Source organism: Xyrauchen texanus, chromosome 30 (assembly GCF_025860055.1).
Source record: "Xyrauchen texanus isolate HMW12.3.18 chromosome 30, RBS_HiC_50CHRs, whole genome shotgun sequence".
In the NCBI taxonomy this organism is placed as follows: Eukaryota; Metazoa; Chordata; class Actinopteri; order Cypriniformes; family Catostomidae; genus Xyrauchen; species Xyrauchen texanus.
In genome coordinates, this window is record NC_068305.1 from 31,501,661 (window position 1) to 31,520,936 (window position 19,276).

General features: G+C 35.4%; 1 protein-coding gene across 1 annotated transcript; it reads right to left on the reverse strand.

The window, feature by feature from the left end:
• Window positions 1-5,572: 5,572 nt before the first annotated feature.
• LOC127623802 (delta(14)-sterol reductase LBR-like) lies at window positions 5,573-16,544 on the reverse strand. Its single transcript, XM_052098323.1, has 14 exons — window positions 16,415-16,544; window positions 14,247-14,421; window positions 13,749-13,940; window positions 12,456-12,533; window positions 11,373-11,550; window positions 10,811-11,007; window positions 9,255-9,309; window positions 8,869-9,063; window positions 8,468-8,571; window positions 8,065-8,190; window positions 7,796-7,964; window positions 7,602-7,682; window positions 7,376-7,498; window positions 5,573-7,120 (listed from the first exon to the last, which is right to left on the reverse strand). Exons 2-14 carry the CDS (start codon window positions 14,409-14,411, stop codon window positions 6,960-6,962), a joined length of 1,824 nt encoding a protein of 607 aa, XP_051954283.1. The 5' UTR covers window positions 14,412-14,421; window positions 16,415-16,544; the 3' UTR covers window positions 5,573-6,959.
• Between the last annotated feature and the right edge of the window lie 2,732 nt (window positions 16,545-19,276).

Below are 19,276 nucleotides of genomic sequence, written 5' to 3' on the forward strand. Positions count from 1 at the left end.
ATGAAGTCTGACAGAATGAACCGAAACATTGGCCCTGCTAGCAAAGTGCCAGGACTGTAAAACTCCCAGCACAACACGTTTGTGAGAAAAATGACATGCACAGTTTATGGCAGGTTTCCCTGCCAAATGAATTCATGTACCCCTAGAGAGAATTTTTTGTGCATGGGTTTGTGTGAATGTGTGAACTCACAGGGCACCTTATGCACCGCTTTGATTGTTTAACTTGGCACAGATTTTGTCTGGTTCAGGGATAGATTGATGTCACTGTTATATCAGTGAGCACCATGGGTCAGAGGTTTGCCAGGGCCCTTGGTAAAAAAAGACAATGAAAGTGACAAAATGCCCCAGATGTGCAGGTAAAAGAATGCCACTGCAGTGAATGCTAGGTCTGCTCCCTGACCTGAGCCAGAAGGGACCCGATAAGCCGTCAGGTTGTTACTGGTTAAAACTATGTTTACTGTTACGAAGGTAGCCTATGATGCTTTACCAAAATACAGCCTATTGTAACAAATGTACTTGTTTGTAGAACTAAATATAAACAGAGTGAGCGATTTAGCGCCATCTAGCTGTCTGATATTTCTGAGAAACAACTACAGATCCAAATATCAGACCGCTCATCCTGGTAAATGGTTCATATTTCCTGCTTCTCGGATATTGAGTGATCTCTACAAATACCAAATAACTCAAGTAACTCAAAATCAATGTTTCATATGCATTTATTTATTCATTTGGCAAGTAGTCTTATAATGTGCAGGAGAATGAGCAGTTAGACAGTCTTTAATTACAAAACAAACACTAACAGAACTGCAAACTGGAGATGGAATTTATCTGTTCAGCGATTTCTTCTCACAATATTACTTAATTTCAATGCAAATCAATGTTTCATGTACTTTTATTTATTTATTTATTTGGCAAATAGTCTTGTAATAGGCTGGATAATGAGCAGTCAGGCAGTCATTTATTATAAAATAAACACCAACAAAACTGAAGGTGGATTTTAGCCATTCAGCGATTTATTTCTTCTCTCATAATGAAACAATTTCAACCCAGATCAATATTTTATGTCCACGTTTTTATTTATTTGGTTGGTAGCCTTGTAATAAGCAGGATAATGTACAGTCAGCCGGTTGCTTCAGGATGATACAAGATCCTAATCAACCTGCCAGGGTTTATTTTGAGATAATAACCGGCTGGCTGTACATTATCCCCTATATGTCAGACAGGCCAGCAGATATCTGGCTGAAATCGGCCATCATTATCAACAGCCAATAACTAACATTAGTTCCCAATTGAGACACTTCCAAAATGGGTAGACAGTCTTTTCAATGAATGATAAACCATTTCTATATTCAAATTTTATTTTAATGTGATTTGAGTAAATATTTAGTTAAAAAAGCCAAATTGGTTGACCACTTTTTATATTATGCAGTTGTCTGATATCTGTATAAGAAAAAGAATATGCTGTCATAAAGGTCAATATACCCCTGAAAATCAATTCTGACCAATAATAATAATAATATTAATAATAAAACAATAAATAATTTTTTACTCAAAATAATGTATATTCTGTCATCATATTGTTCCAAACCCATATGAATTTCTTTCTTTCATGGAACTCAAAAGGAGATGTTTGTTAAAATGATAATCTCAGTTACCATTCACTTTCACTGTATGGAAACAAAAAAAGATTCAGTGAAAGTGAATGGGTACTGATGCAGTCAGTTCTTAACATTCTGCATTTTGTGTTCCATGAAAGAAAGAAAGTCAACATATACAACTTGATGACAGAATTTTCATTTTTAGGTGAACTGTCCCTTTAATTTCTGGCACATTATAATAGGGTGAGCAGAAGTGATCTGAAGGGATGGGCGATACCACTTATTTTCTTTTCGATCCAGTACCAATAATACCAAGTTCAGTATCGTCTATATCAATACAGATACCGCTATGAAATAGATGTTTTTGCGATTTCTTGGGATAATATGGGTAATTGAAATACTATTTTAGTCATAATTCAATTCAAAAAAATTATTAGACTTCTGCTTTGTTTACCCTTACAAAAATTAACAATGGTTTTACTACAGTAGCCACAGTTTAACCATGAAATTTAGTTCAACTATAGACCATGGTCAACCATGGCAACTTGGTTCGCTGTCCTTTTCTGCATATTGCGGCGCCGTTATGTGGTCTGTTCTGCATAACACGGCGGTTCATTGTTGCTTATCGTGGCCCATTCGGCACGTTTCGCGGCCTAACCACTGCTCGGTTCTCCGGGAAAATGTCCGGTATGCCAGATTACCAATTCAGCCCTGTTATTTGTCAAAATCAAAACAATATAGCCATATATGATTATTGTTCATGGTAACAAATTAATAATATCCCTAGTTAAAAATAAAAAACATAGTCGGAAGTATTGATATTAGGATCGATCCGCCCATCCCTAGTGGCAGCCAGCCTTGCCACAGCCACTCTGTCCTCTGAAAGCCTGCTGAGCTCATAAAGACAAGGACCCTATATATCCTTTCCCCTTGGGCTTTTCTTGGCATTGTCCACCAGGATTAAAAGTAAGAATGAGTTTCTTCCACAGCATCATCAGTGTCACTCTCACTTACATGGCCGTGACAGTTTGAAAGGGGCTGGCTGTAGGAAACATGCAGATCTCCAGAGAAATTATTACAGCTCTGTCTTAAAGAATGCCTGAGTTTGACGTGTCTAGTGATATTATTGTGCGATAAAGACATAAGCCCTTTCAAGGCTCGCCAACAACAACACAATATGGAAGCCATCTGGAGCATCAGAATTATAATTTTTCCAGTTCCTAACTGACCAAATCTGATGCACAGCCTCTTGTCAGAAAAAAAATGAAGCCTGGAAAAAATGACAACAGTCAGAACTAAACATGAGTGTGATTCTGATGAACAGGAATGTGTTAATGTTGATTCTGTTCTTAAACAATTATTCATTTCTGTATCAAGTAAACTACATCCACATTAAGAGAAAGCGCTTTATCATAAGGTTTCTGTTGGACAACACAATATATATGCGTTCACGTTAACGCATATGTGCCGTTTATGTTTTATGAAGAGTGCGCATGTGCCCAAGTGTGTCGGGGAACACAAAGTCTGATGTAGAGGGAAACCCATCTATTCCAGAATATGCATCTGTCACATTACACAGTGCCTGCAACCAAGGGTGTAGCCAGGAAATAACTTTTGGGTGGGACTAAATAAAAATTGATGGGCCAAGTTTTCGCCCAACTTTTATTTTTTACCAAATTTTTCTTAACAGAGAAGAGACACATTCAAACAGTTCTTCACACTTTCACATGAATCAGAATGGATGTATTTTGGAAACTATTTTATAAATATATATTTGAATTCAAAGAATATCTCTGATATTCTGGGAGGGCCAAGGTCTAATTTGGGTGGGCCCAGGCCCACCCCTTCCCATCCTTGGCTACGCCACAGCATGCAACGGCCCTGTCTTCAGTATCTTTCTAACATTAAATGGCTTTCTGGATATATTAAATTCACGGAAGTTATTACTTCACTCCCTGCGTAATGTCATTAACGACAGCTGTTGAACCAACATGTTTCGAACTATGTTTGTGCGACATAGTTACTTGGGTTTGAAGAAACAAAAGAGTCTTGACTAGTTAATTTATCCAAGGATGCATCAGTCTATGTTTAAGCAGTGAGTTCTGTTGTTATATGGAAATATACCTCTGCATCTCCTTTGTGTTCCACAGAAGAAAGTCATACAGGTTTTGAAACGACATTAGGGTGAGTAAATGATGACAGAATTTTCAGTTTTTGTAAACCAGCACTAAAACAATTACTGTAGACAAAGATTAAAATGCATTTCATGCTTGATGTCACCATGTTTATGAAACTGCCATACAAGTACAAATTCTTTCAGCATCAGTCAATTCCCCACCCCATGTGGTGCTGCAAAATAAAACTGCATCTTGAATTAATTTCTCAACGCACCACAGCATAACTCTGCTCTACTGCTTTGTTAGTAACGCCAATAGTATTTTTCTGCAGAACCAATGTCTGTGCCCTTTGATAGTAGCCTTCTAATGTTCAAGTTCATATAATGTTTCATTATGCATGCTGCAGACAAGAACACAAAGACTGGCTCAAGACAAAACCACATTTTGTTGAGGTCACATATGGTCTCAGGTTATTGTGTTCCTCCTTCTGTGGACTGTTGGCACAAGGCTCTATTGAAATTGCCCATCTTGCTCTGTATTAGAGTAAACAATGGGTAACGTTTTCTATCACTCCCATATGAGCAATGATAAATGTACTGTGCTCTGAGCAACTTCTAGCCACTCAAGATGGAACTATGAAAAACAACCAAGAGAAACATTTTATAATTTTTCAGTGACACAGACTAGATTTCACATGATATGATAATATTTCACTTTGATCAAATATTGCATGATCACAAACATTCTAAATGGTGTGATTTTAAAGAAAAATGTGCATAATCTCACAGGTAACATTTGCTGATTTACAAGGAAATGTCAATGGCAATTTGAAATGGAGAACAAGTCTCCTTTTGAAAGATACAGGGCTACAAAATGTTGTCTCTAATGAAGCACAATTTACACTAAAACCAATTAATTTCCTAATGTGCATATTCATCCATTTGCTGCACATTGGCTGAGAAATAAAGCGGTTTCATGCATCCGTCACTTTGTCGTTTCCTTTGATGAGGTGATACTCTGACACTAGATCCTTCCCCAGAGCAACCCAAAATAAACATCCTCATCCAGACTGACCTATGACAGCTACTTTTGTCTACTTCACAGCCTCTACAATAGTGCATAACATTGCTGACATCTAGTGCTTGAGTCTAGCTAATGCAGAAAAATATCACTGATGAGTCTAAATGATATGAACGTTCAATAGAAGCTGAATGGACAGCATTGCCAGTATAATGTTGATTTCAACAAAGAATAATTTTGACTCGTCTCTTGATTTAAATAAACAAATCTTAAATATTGATGTTTCTCAACCAGACATATCATATCACCTCTGAAGACATGATTTTAACCACTGGAATAGTATGGATTACTTTTATGTAACATTTTTGGCCACCATTCATTTGTAATCACACACACATATATATATATATATATAGTGCTGTCAGTACTTTTAAACTAAGCTAATCATTATTAAATTCATGATTTGAAAGAAAAAAAAATAATGTGTGTAAGTTTGTTATAGGCTACATTAATGGATAACACTCATAGATATATTTTAATCAGTCTGTTAATCACCTACAGTATCAAGTGTTTTTTTAAGTAACTAATGATATAAATGATGTGATTTGATATCCATAAACAACACATTGCTTGTTTCAGTCCTTTGGTAAAAGAAAATTAAAAACAGATTTAGTATTTAGTCAATCTTGCAGACCCCCGGGAGCCCCAGCAAATTACTGAGATAGCTTTTCTTGTTATCCAACATAAAGTATAAAAAGACAAAAATTAAACCTTTATTTAATTAGTCTTTTTTCAAAAGAATGTACAATTGCAAGGTATTTCATTATTTATTCCAGGAAAATATGCACATTTTACGTGTGTACAAATAGTCTTAGAAAATGAAATGGAACACTGAATATATTTTCTGACAAAGTTCTCATTTAATTTCTTGTTTTGATTAGATTGTGGAATTATTGACAAAAAAAAAAAAAAAAAAGAAAAAAGGCAAAAAGAGGAAAAAAAGTGAATGAAAAGTAAACTAACAACTACTGTAGAAATTTAAGCTCAAGATAGTAAAAATTAAATGCAATTTTAAATATAAAAAAGAATCTAAATCCTAGAATCTGTATATATCATTTGATGGTAAGAGGTGACAGGCTGTTTGTCTAGATGGAATAATGGTATTTTTACAGAAATTGCTTGTCAGCTAGTACATTTGTAACAAAGTAAACACTCTAAATATAACCAGATAAATAACATTTAATAATGCCTCTTTTTACTGTGATAAAGTAACAGCTCCTCTTAGCTATAAATGCTTATAACATACTCTTTAGGACAATAATTGTGCATAAAAGATATGCAAAAGTAATACAATAGTTAAGAAAAGCCATACATTAAACATTCACAGTTGTGCATTGTCTTTTTAAATTAATACATCAATTAAAATGTCAAGTTACGCTACCTTGTGAATAGAAAGATTGAAGTTCTCAGCTCATAATTTCCGTTCACAGCACCCTTAATATCTTTTGAAAAATCATGAGACTCTTCCTCAAGTGTCTGGAAAAACAACTGTTTGGTTTCCATAAAAACTGATTAAAAAAAAAACTAAATACAAATTTTTACATTGACTTCAAATGGAAAAATCTGAGGTAGCAAAGCCAAATTGCGTGAACTTTGGATAAAAGGAAACAATTTAGCATAGTGCATGCCCGAAATGCAAATATGTACAGAAATTAAGAAAATATAGCTGTCTTTTCACAAATCTCTGGTCCTGAGAACAAACATTACATCTCTTCTTACTATACAAAAAATAATAATAATAATAATTCACATCGTACACAATATACAAAAGCATTACCCAAATAGCCATTACAAAATGTCAAAGGGTCAAATAGCCAAGCAGATACTTAAAATGGGTATATGTGTACAAAAGATGAGATGGCAAAATATGCTATGAAGTAATGAATTGTGAAAAAACAATCTTTTGAGTAGAAAAACACATCTGTACAACATTTACATTGTTAAAAGTGGTCGAACCCTGGAACTGGGGCAGTGCCCACAATCCGTAAACTTTTTCTGACAGAGAATTTGGTTTAAATTTAATGTTCACTTGTAAAAAATGTCATTGATTAAAAAAAGTTGCCAAGCTGCTAACAGTGAACGACTCCATGTCTGATGTTACGTGTCCTCCTGAGACAATTTGGTTTTGCCCCGAGTGTCCATTACAGCTCGAGTCCATGAGTTCTCAGTATATTCCTGGAAAAATGCAGTACGGGACAGCTTTGCGGTACTCTTCCCACGCAGAGCCATACTTTTTCCTACACTGGCGCTCGTCTCGTGCATTGCGATGTACCAGCAGAGTGATCAAGTAGATCAGGGAAAAGTAGGGAATCAAATGTTTGAAACCTATAGGTAAGATCAGACATTAAATGCTGCTTTGAAAATGTTCATGACTTTAAGATTTTATTCATGTCTATGACTTTTGTGGCCTAAAACAAAAAAATATTTGGACATTTTCAGGTTTTCCATTATTGCATTTCGTTTAAATCACTATATAATGTAAAAAAACACATCTGAAATATATATAGAAACTAGACTGTTACAACCCTTTCATTTAATCAAACATATATGAAAAGAAGGAAATATGGTGAAAAGACTCACCACATGGTAGGGACCAGGCCAAACACATGAGGATATCACCAAGGTAATTAGGATGACTGACAAACCCCCAGAGACCAGACACTATAAGACTTTTTCCAGTTGCAGTAGGAATAGTTTTCAGGTCTGATTAGATTACAGTATAAAATAGATTTAGGATCAGTACAATCATAACATTACATGATATTTAATTTAGTGACTTTTAAATATCCTGCTGCAAAACACTTACGAGACACTGCTGGGTCAGAGGGATTTTTTCTGAAGGCAAATTTCTGAGAATTGGCTTTCCGGAAAATGTAGTATCCAATTCCTGTTAGAGATTTTACAGATAATTAGACAACTTTAAATCAAGATGCAAAGTCAAATGTTCCTTTTTGCTGTAGCTATAGAAAATTGGGGGGAAAATGAGTGACAGGAACTGACCATTCATAGTGATGACCGTAGCGATCCAGAAGACAGAGAGATCATTGGGATGATTGACAAGATAGTATGCCTGACAGGTGAATGTAAATGGCACAAATACCAGATCTTCAAATGCCAACATAAATCCAAAGCCATCATACACTATATCCATCATAGTCAGAAGTTTCTCCTAGAATACAGGGCGATTAAATCAGAATCAGTTCAACCTTTCGAGATTACAATCAGAAATAACAAAAGAATTTGTGTTTGATTTGAAGCACTTGTGTTACCTCATGCCAAAAGCAATCAACAACCCAAAGGAGTTGAAAGCCGTTGACCAGGAGCATCGCTGTAGAGGGGTTTTCTAGATTCTGGTGCTTCATCTCAGCAAGCAACATTGCAAAGTTAATCAATACCTATGAAAACAAACATTAATAATGCTCCTTCAATTGGACAGAAACAAACTTAACACACATACACAAGAAAAACTCCTAATGCAGCAAAATGCAAGGGAGAAAACATTTAGAACTAAAATTATACCTGCAGGGAATTTATCGTGTCTAATTCATCCAGCAAATACTAAAATAATGACCACAGACGGGAGCAATTACAGTACAATATCTGTCTTACCAAGCAAACAGTTACCAAGACCCCAGAACCATCAATCGAAAACACAACAACAGTACTACTCACCCAGCCCATCAAGCCTGGGCGCATTTCACAGAAGAACTTGATATCAAAGTTTTTGATGCGGGGATTCAGCTCTCTGCCCATGAAAAAGTCGTAGACTCTATAACCTAAAGAAATAATTTAAAAAAAGAACGTTTCTTTAGATGCATTCACCATGACACAGAATGCTCTGATCGAATGGGGTATAACCATTGGGCAACAAATAAACTTTTACTAACTAATAACGATTTCCAACACAACACCATGTAATCTTCATCCTAAGGGCAAAAGTTTTTAAAATTGATCTAAATGAGGATAAGTATTATTTGGATTCATCACCACACCAATTAAGAGACTGATTGAAATTTAAACTTTTTTTTAACTATGGTTAATTCTACGGTCAATATAACACAAACACTGCTTACCGGAGTTCCCTCCAGGAGCGAGCTCATCATAAGATGCCCAGCGTGAGCAAACAAACAGGTAGATGCTGAGAAGAGTGGCAATAAGCAGTGCAGAAGTGTAGAATTGCAGGAAGTGAGTGTGGATGTAACTGAGATCCATCTCCTGGTACACAGCAACACCCACTGCCACAGCTGTGAGGACCAGTCCACCAAAACCTGAAAAAGTATCAGAGACCATAAAAATGGCTCACTCTTAATGCTTCATTTAAATATGCTGTTTTTTTGCAATTCTGTTTGGTGACATAAAAGCTGCAAAAAATGACACACTTCACCAGTAATTAAGGGGAATGACATTAACTTTATAAATGACAATCTGCAAAGCAGTAAAACAAACATTAAAGACCAACCATTAATCCTGTATTTTAAAGTTTTCCCATTCTTGAGAGGCATTCCTTCAACGAGCTGTTGGGTAGAAAAACCAAGTATGAAATATATGAGACCCCCAAGTGTGTGTTCACTAGTGGTCAATCTTAGAAAACATCAAAATGATGTGAAGAACAGTATAAAACGTAATCTATATTAAGGCTGGGCATTAATACAGATTTCACAATTCGGTTTCACAATCTCTCGATTTGATTTATTTTTTTTTTTGTCACATTTTAACTTTTTTTTTTTTTTACATTGCATGTGAATGCATATTAAATGTCTAGAATTACATATACAGTACTGTGCAAAAGTTTTAAGCATTTGTGAAATATTTAGCATAGTGAGGATGTCTTCAGAAATAATGACAAATAGTTTTCATTTATCAATTTATGTCATACAAAGTCCAGTAAACATAAAAAAAAGCTAAATCAATATTTGGTGCGCCCACTGTTGCCTTTAAAACAGCCCCAATTCTCCTGGACACAGTTTTTATTGGTTGTTGGTAAAGAGGATGTTCCAAGCTTCTTGGAGAATTCACCACAGTTATTCTTTCTATTTCGGCTGTCTCAACTGCATCTGTCTCTTCATGTAATCTCAGACTGACTCGATGTTCAGTGGGGGGCTCTGTGAGAGCAATGACATCTCTTGCAGAGCACGCTGTTCTTCTATTCTAATCTTTTCTATTTGCAAAATGTTTGGGAGTCTAAAATGCATTTTTCCTGTTGACACACTCAAGCTAAAGATATAAATAACCATCTTAAGACAAAGGTTCTTGTGAAATATCTTAAGTGCCTAAAACTTTTGCACAGTACAGTATATAGTGAAAGGATCCCTGTGCTGATCGTCTTCACTACTAAACTACTGAAACATCGGCAGGTGAAATCTGAAAATGTACCAGCCTGTTGCTAATCACAGATATTTTAGTCACATAGCACGAAATTGGTCACATATTCAAGTGATTATCTTGCATTGCAGAGGGTTGCAGCATAGATTTAATGATTGATCTGGGATTTTAAGAATCAATATCGGGATCAAATAACAAAAATTGTGATTCATCTGAAAAGCTATATTTTTACTCCAGCCTAAAACATATTATACTGAACCATATTTTTTTATTCAGCAAACAAAGTGTTTTTCTAAAATTCCAAAGAGTATTTTTTAGTTTGTACAATGCAGACCATTTCATGCACAAAATCAAATGATAAATCAATATTACATGATTACTAGGCAATCAATAATACATGAGGAAAAACTTTAAATATTTCCAAGAATAATCTTCAATTATTTGTATAACCCCAAACTCACAGAAAAGCACAGACATTTTCTAATCTTTCTCAATTACCCTGAAGAGGCCGGAAAAAAAAAAACCAGATGTTTTCCAGGGTGGTTTCCTATATCTGCATGCCACCTCTAGTGTATAATTTAATTAAGCCTGCTTCATTGCAGTTAACAGGCAAAGCAGGAACATGAGCCCAAGAGTTATGTGGTCATGTGCCTAAACTCAGGTCACGAGGAGTCATGTGATTGTGGATGGTACCTTTCCGAAAGGGAGCAGGGAGAGGACAACCTGGAAGAGAAGCCAGAGAAGGACGATTCCAAAGACCTGGCAATCCCAGAGAGACTGAAGCGGAGGGAGTTCAAGAGGGAAGCTCTTGAGACTGGCATCCTTTTGCCCGCAGAGAATGAGCAGGGCCAACACAGCTAGTGGCAACAGCACAATCAAGAGGAACACACCTGAAAGAGAAGAGGGGATGTTATTATTTATTATAATAATGACAACCATAAAATTTATTTTAGGATGTCTGAAAACCTATTTGTATTGAAAGCTGAAGTGTGTATCTTTGTCAATGTATCCCAGCTTAATATGCAGAGACAACTATAAAGACATTTGTAGGCTGATTGCCCCCAAAGGGTAAACATTGTGGTTCTGCTGCGCTATTAAAACTGATCAGCCTTACAAAGCAACATTAACTCAACCAATGGCGGGAGTTTGGGGGGAAATAAACAAATAAAGAATCATAGAATTCCTGATGGCTAAACATTTTCATTTGAATTTGCATCAAAATGGTATTTTAGATTAAATTGTTGAGAAGGCTCACCAACTCTTCCTCCGAACTCCAGATCAGTTGTCTTGATGGCAGCTGGTAGTTTAGACTGTGATAACACCAGCTCCTCCTCCTTTTTCTCCAGCTCTGCAGGTTTGCCATCACATAGATCCTTCCTGCGCCGTAGGTTGTAGCGCCCACTTGCCTGGTTCTCAGATTCAGTTTCTAACTTCTACAGTTAGACAATGAACATTACAATGACTTAAGAGCATACACAATCCTCATTCACTTTGTTCATTGGGTGTATCTAGCAACACTGTGGTAAGATTTGTCACATAAATAAAAGACATCTGAATATTTCAGTCTCTCTGACTACGGACAGACACTACGATCATTGCAGAATACCTCCATTAACTTATGTCCACAAAGTCTGTTTGCAAAGTAAAGCCAATGATTTAAATAAGTAATGAAAATGGCTCTATTCCAAAAACCATAGAGAGCTACCTTGCTGTCTACAAATGTAAGATACCTTCTAAGGCATCATAACAATGCAAGTGACTCATTTGGAGTGTTCTAAATAGGCAACAACTCTGTGTGTCTTACAAATAATGCTCCTCAAGCGCAGCACATATGTTTAATTAGATTAGAATTTGGATAAAAGGTCTATTTGAAGGCAGCATGATTATTAAGATTTTTTACATATTCTATAGTTATTAAACAATTATTCAAAGAAAAACAAAGAAGACTAAGATATCTAATGTGGAAGATTTTTTTTATTATTAATGATTACTTATTATTAGGGCTGTCGATTTAACGTTTACTACTTACACTGTACTAGTGTAAAGCTACACCAGTCTGCTCATGCTTTGTAAAGCCCATTCAATTGTCTCATGAGGAGAAACATGCTGCAAACTGTGAGGGTATGATTAAACGGAGCCCGCAGTCAGCTTAAGCTTTGTGTGCAAAAGTAAATAGGCTCGTCACACATGAGAGGCACAAAATGCATGCATCATGACATTCCAACCTTTACAAGACTGGTTTTTAACATTTCTAACAGGAGACATTCAGGTGGCTGTAAGAGTGTGTTGCCAGTGATTAAAATAGTTACTGAAATTTTAATCAAGGATGTATTCTCACCTCAATGACTTTGGTAGCTGTATTTTTTTCCTCTTTCTTCTCAGGTTTGCTGTTGCTATTGTTCTCATGTTGCACTGCCTAAAACGGTTGCCAGTCAGTGATACATGAGATAAACATACAGTGGGGTTCAAAATCTACTTTAAGTTTGGAGATAAAGTTAAGATTTCAAAATTAAAAACTAAAAAAATAATAAAGTAAAACAAACCTTATAATGCAAGATGACATGGAAATATTGAAATGTAATTTTTCTACTTAACTTTTCACTGAAATTGTAATGCTAATAGATATTAAAATGGTATAATATGCATTAAGTCATAGTTAGGGTTGCAATGGTATGAGTTTTTCACGTCACGATAACCGTCTCAGATAATATCACAGTTTCATGGGATTACACAATAAATATTATTATTATGAGTTACAATAACCCTTAAATTAATGAAAACAGAAGGGTTTTTATGGTTCAAAAAATGCTTTATTATAAATGAAACTGTAAAAAAAAAAAAAAGTCTCCATTTTGAAAATAAACAAGAAAGCTGTACATCTCCCTTTTGAACAACATTAATGGGAGAGAAAAAAGTGCAGGACCTTTATGTTACTGTTTTCCTGAGGTCAGATTATCATAGCAGCATGTATTTCTTGATTTCTTTTTAGGCCAGGTTATGATGAAGATTTTTCTACTAAAATCTCAACATGCTAAAATTACTAAAATGCATGCTACTAAAATCAGGACACATTGCGCACCTCATAGAAGAGGCGCTGACCACACAGAGAAACATAAGTTTCGGAGTTTGTAGTGGTTACATGACCTGGTTCAGTATTATTTGAAATGTAATAAAGCTATAATGCATTAAATATAAATGCTGTACAGTTGTGATGTTTCCTTTAAAAAGCTCCAGCTCTGCTTATTCCACTATGAGAGTGCTTCTGTATTTATTTATTTGGTATTTGGTATAATTCCCTCATACTTTGCGATCTACATCACCTGAAGCTGTTTGGAAAGTTTAGAGTGCATCTGGACTGTGAGCTGTGTAATTCTTCCTCTCTTCAGTCAGGCACAAACTGCAGTGCTGCTCTCGCCATCATCAGTGTTTAATGTGATCTCATGTTACGTTAAATGAGATCAAACGACTATTCAACACTGAACATTTTTGTAGACTATTTTTTATTGTCAACAATATTATTTTATTTATAAGCAAATGTACATGGTATTATAACCATAAATTTTCACTCCATGGTATACCATGAAACCAGTATACCGCTGCAACCCTTGTCATAGTAGATGAGTGTACATACCACTGGGGTGAGTCGGACCTCCAGTACTTCTTTGATATTTTCCCTGTGCGCCTCTGTGGTACGAGAGGAAGAGCGCCGGGACGTCCTGGCTGGAGAACGGGAGCGACTGCGACGGGTACGTGCCGGTGAGCGGGAACGAGAACGGGATCTCGACCGAGAACGTGTAACACCTTGCTTGAACACTGTCTGACTCTGAAATAAAACAGGATAACATCCACAATACGGTGCAAGTTAATCTAGTATTATTTCAATTGCATCAAATAGTAATTTCTGAAACAGTAAGAGCTATACACTATTAAAAATGTATCCAAGTTTTATCAAGAAACCATTTGCAAACATCTATCTATCTATAAAAACAAATGTAACCAATTTATTGGATGATACAAATTGTAATAGTGCATGTCAACAGACTGAAGTAATGTTTATAATACTTTGAGATTGATTTATTGATTTTACTTTTTAATTTTGACTAACAGGACTTTAGCATAGCTTCCATACCGTAATGTCAGATTCCTTCAGCTCCAGCTCAGTACCATCTTTGTAGATGACGGTGTAGAGCCGGGTCTTGGCATCGTAATTTCGCACCTTGACCTCATAGTAGAGGTTACTGCCAGGCCAACGACCCATTACAGAATCTCCACTCTGAAACCTTGCAGCTGGCATCCTTATTTTCCTAAAAAAACAATTCACCACATGATATAAGCTCTGCATACTCATTGCTGTGCACACACCAATTTTAACCAATCAATCTGTTTTTCTCACTGGAATCAGATCAGTTAATATGATGACATAATGTAAATAGAGTTGCCAGTTTAACAGCCTGGAAACAAGGACATCCTAACAACAAAATGTATCAATCAACCCCAACTTTGTTCACTATAGAAGCATATTTTAGCATTTAAAAATACAACTATTAAACCCATTTCGGATCCCCTAAGAAACACCAATACAAGCAATCTAACACTGTTTTTGATTGTCAGTGCATATTCTTTCTGACTATTTTAAATGGTAAAAAATGAGTAAAGTAAGCCAATGAAGGAAACACCATCCAGATGTAGCTACACGTGGTGTGTTGACAATGAAGAGGTGATGTCGGCTGCAGTTGTCTCAGAAGTGTTGATTACGCAAAGCATAACCACACTGTTCGCTCTGCAACAGTGCTATTGTTGGGCTCTAAAAAGCTTTCATGAGAGGGATTCCAGAATCCCACATGTAACATGAATGTTTGCCACAGATGTAGATCACTTTTACTATCTGTCAAGTAACACCACTGATCAAAAGTGGATGATTATAAACCCTTGCTAATGTTCTTGAAAAAAAAAAAAACAGTGTATTTAAAGTAGCTGACTAAAAGCTGACAAGGTCAGAAAACGTAAATGTATGTAAAATTGCATAAAGTTCAAACATCTAAAATAACTTTTTAAGCAGACACACTCCATGATATGAAACACCAAACCCCATCTAATCCAATAAAACGCATTCCAGACATTCTTGACCTAACACACTGACACACCAACACTCTGAGTTGAAGTCCAAAACTGGCTAAAATCCCCTGTGCTTCTAAGGGGTTTAAGTGAAACTACACAGCAAAAGATTTAAACTGGATGATTGTGAGAGGGCGGGGTTTGCCTTTGTAATGCAAATGAGAGGGCACACGACGACGCGCGATTTTACTACCACTACAAGCTATTCAAACTATCGACTAGGAAAACTTGCTATAACAAATCTGTTCTTTAAAATCATCTTAATTACGCCAGACATTGACCATATGGAAAATTTCAACATTTCACGTAGAAGCCTAAGCAATAGAAAGTATTGAATTTGACCAGAGTGAATGTAAATACTGGAATATTTAATAAAAATAAAAGTAAAAGTTTTAGATTATTTATTTATTTTGCGTTTATTACAGTATGCTTTCATGTCAGACAAGGAACACTTTCACACGCTGCTCCTTTAACATGAGCACAAGAATGACAGAGGAATGGAGGGAAAACGTCATGCATTCAAACCATTGTCAGTTCACATGCGCGAGAGGTCAATATTTACACCACACCATTAAATCATCGCTAATGAACCACGGTTATAGAAAGCAACATAAACGGACATAGCGAATGTTTAGTTTATTTACCACACATACACAGCCAAACCACAAAATCAAATGACCACTAAATGTGACTTTGCGCAACGACGGATTGCACGAGAGGAAAGATTCACTTGCATTTTCGTACGGGAACAAAATAATGAAACCTAAAGATTGAATATGAGATATCAACTCAAACATTTCTCAAAACAATTGTACAATCTAATTTGGGAGATAAAACAAATGAGTTTTATTAGAGGAAAATAAATGCGCGCGGTGCCCAAGTTTCCTGTAAAACGAGCCGGCAAGGAAATCGGTTATTATTTCATATCAAATTCAGAAGTAACGGCACATAGCTGCACGATTTACATGTATAATGGTAAGTATGTGCTTTAAAAATACACACATTATATACAGGTACACCTGCGATTGTTAAATAGCAGTAAAATAAATTTACTTTAAACCGAAAGAGTTGCGCGAGCACGGAGCGCTGATCTAGTTCTTTACCGTTAGCTACGCAGTGACAACAAAGACATTTGAAGTTAAAACATTAAACATGCTAAGCGAATTATTTCAGAATACTTGCCTTCAATCGATGTGGAAAGTTTCAATAATCCCAAAAGCGTGTCCGCTGAATTTCATGAAATAATGAATATTTTTATTTTTTTTAAAACTGGCCCCCGCTCTGTGCTCGTTCCTCCCTCTGTGTCCGCTCAACCTACCAGCGAAAATGAGGGCGGGAAACTCTCTAATTGGGTGAAATTATCCGTTTTTAAATTTCTGAAATTCCCGATTGGACGGTGGAGGGTTTTAAATGAGCGCTGATTGGTTAAGAGTTGTTTGAGTATGCGGGACAAGGCTTGACAATGTAACAAAATGGAGTCACGGCGAGACAGTTGAGTTGAGTTTTTTGTTTTGTAAAGATTTTTTTGTTTTCGAATATTTTATTTTTTTATTAATGCTTTCATTGACAAACAGTATGGAAAACATATAATTCACAAGAGCAGACAATACCAGGGGAGCATAGGGCTGACAAAAAAAAAAAAAAAAAAAAACATTAAAAATTAAAATAAAAAAAGGATCACAAATCAGCACTGAAAGATGTTAAACAGGGTTAACAGATGCAAGGTCTTGATAGCTTTCCTGTTTTTAGAGTATAGTATTGTTTTAATGTACTGTTTGACTTCGTTTTCAAAGATGGCAAAGGAAGGTTTATGGTTGGAGAAATTAGATTTTGAATATGTGATTTTGCCAGCAATAACATCAAATTGATGATATAGAAATGATTTGCCTTGATAGAAGGGTATGTAAAAAAATAAATAAATACATTGTCATAGGAAAGTGAGAATTAAAATTCAATGTATTGGGAGATAAAGTAGATATCCTGCCAAAAAGTGCAAGAGTGGGGACAAGTCCAAAATAAATGATGCAGGTCTTCTTGAGCCATTTGACAAAATGAGCAGTCCACATCAATGTCCTTCTGATATCTTCGTTGAAATACCTTGGAGGGATAAGAGCGATGCAGCATTTTAAAAGACACTTCCTTAACCTTATTTAAAATGAGGTATTTGGAAGGTAAGCACCACATTTTCTTCCAGTCCAGATTTGGAGTAAGGTTATTCCAATAAGGAACAACATTTGGAACATAGACTATTTCTTTTTGAAACAGAGAACTTATAGCTTGGTTATTGTTTCTCAAGTTAGAGGAGAAACAGGTCTGGCCAACAGTAGCCGCACAAGGATCCAGTGGCAAAAAAGTTGGTACAGATACTATATAGTTTCTAAGAAGCATTAGAGCACCAGAAGGGATTGCATCGAACACTAAGGCATATTCCTTCGGTGGTATAGGAATACTACTTGTTTAGAAGTTCGGAGTATGACATTAATTCACCACTAGAATTGAGGAGCTGTTTAACCAAATAAACTCCATGGACAAACCAGTTTTCCAAGAACAATGATTTGTTTATATAATACGTCTCTGTTGTTCCGGATGTAGTACTTGTGAGGGGAAAAGTTATGTTTATATAGCTGCAAAGTAAGAGGACCTTAAGACCTCCAAGCTTTGAAAACAGGTATTTGTTTTGTAAAGATGACAGGTTTACAGAGTCTTACAAATACAAAAACCAATCATTCCCAACAATAATGTTTTCATTATTGACATTTTAGTAACATTGGATGACATTGAGACAGAAAGGAAGTAAAAAGGAAAAGATAAAAACTACTAAAAAGTTAATAGATTTACAAATAATTAAAAAACAAATTTAATAATGCAGTTTGTCAGTTTTGACAATTTTGTTGTTGTTCAGTGTTCTTGAGAGCCGATATTAAATAAGTCATGCAAAAAAAAAAAAAAAAACTTGGGTACAGCTGCTGGGAATTTACATTTATGAATAAAATACTTTGCTAATAATAATATTACATTTACTATATATTCTAGATTATGATTACAATGAGAAAAGTATCATATTTCATCACACCATGTTAAAGTGAATTCTTTCCAGTTTTTAATGCAACAAATCTGGTCAATTAAACTCATAATTCTGAAGTAAGGGTACACGCAAAAATAATGGTCTGCTGACTCTAGATTCACTTTACAAAAGTTGCAACTGAAATGAATATTACTAAATTTAGGAGGTAAACATGGGTATATTCTATGGAAGATTTTAAGGTGTATTTCTCTGACTTTATTGGGGATACAGAATTTATGGTGGAAGCCACGCCTTTTTCCAATTGATATTTTCAATTATTGAATCCCCAAAAAAAGGTGATTCATTTCCTTAAATGAAAAATATTTCTAATATGGCTATTGCTACATTTTGGGTAATAGATACTTGTACCTTTGAATAATAATTCATGTTCAGTCTTCACAATCTCTCCAAATGATAAATGGCTTCTCATTAATCGAACAAGACCACCAGGTATTGTTTTTTATCACTGTAAGAAATTCCTTAAGAACAACAGGAAAGTTAGACCTAGTCAAAGTCATAAGAGTAGAAATTACCTTCTGGATCCAAAATATTACATAGAAAATCTATTCCTTTATCATGTCAATTTTTAAGGAAAATATATTTTTTTCTTTGTTATAATAATTTTGTTGTTTCATATCTTAGCTTTGTGAGGGGAGAAATTGTTAAAAAACAAAGTTCCCATGCCAAGAGACCCTGTGCATAGAAATTTAGAAGGGGGAAAAAATTACAAGTTAACAAAATCTTGAGACCTCCCAAATTTGTGAAGATATTATGTGGGATGAAGTGCCAAATAGAATCTGGTGAATTAATACAATGTTGTAGTTAACGTTGTTAACTTTTAAGGTGTTATTTACATTAAAATAAAAATAAAATCGAACATGTCAAAACCTCTATTTTCAGGTGCTGGTGTTTGTTTTTCCATAAGAAATTAAATATTACTCTATTAATTTTGTTTACAGGTATTTAACGAGATAAACCTT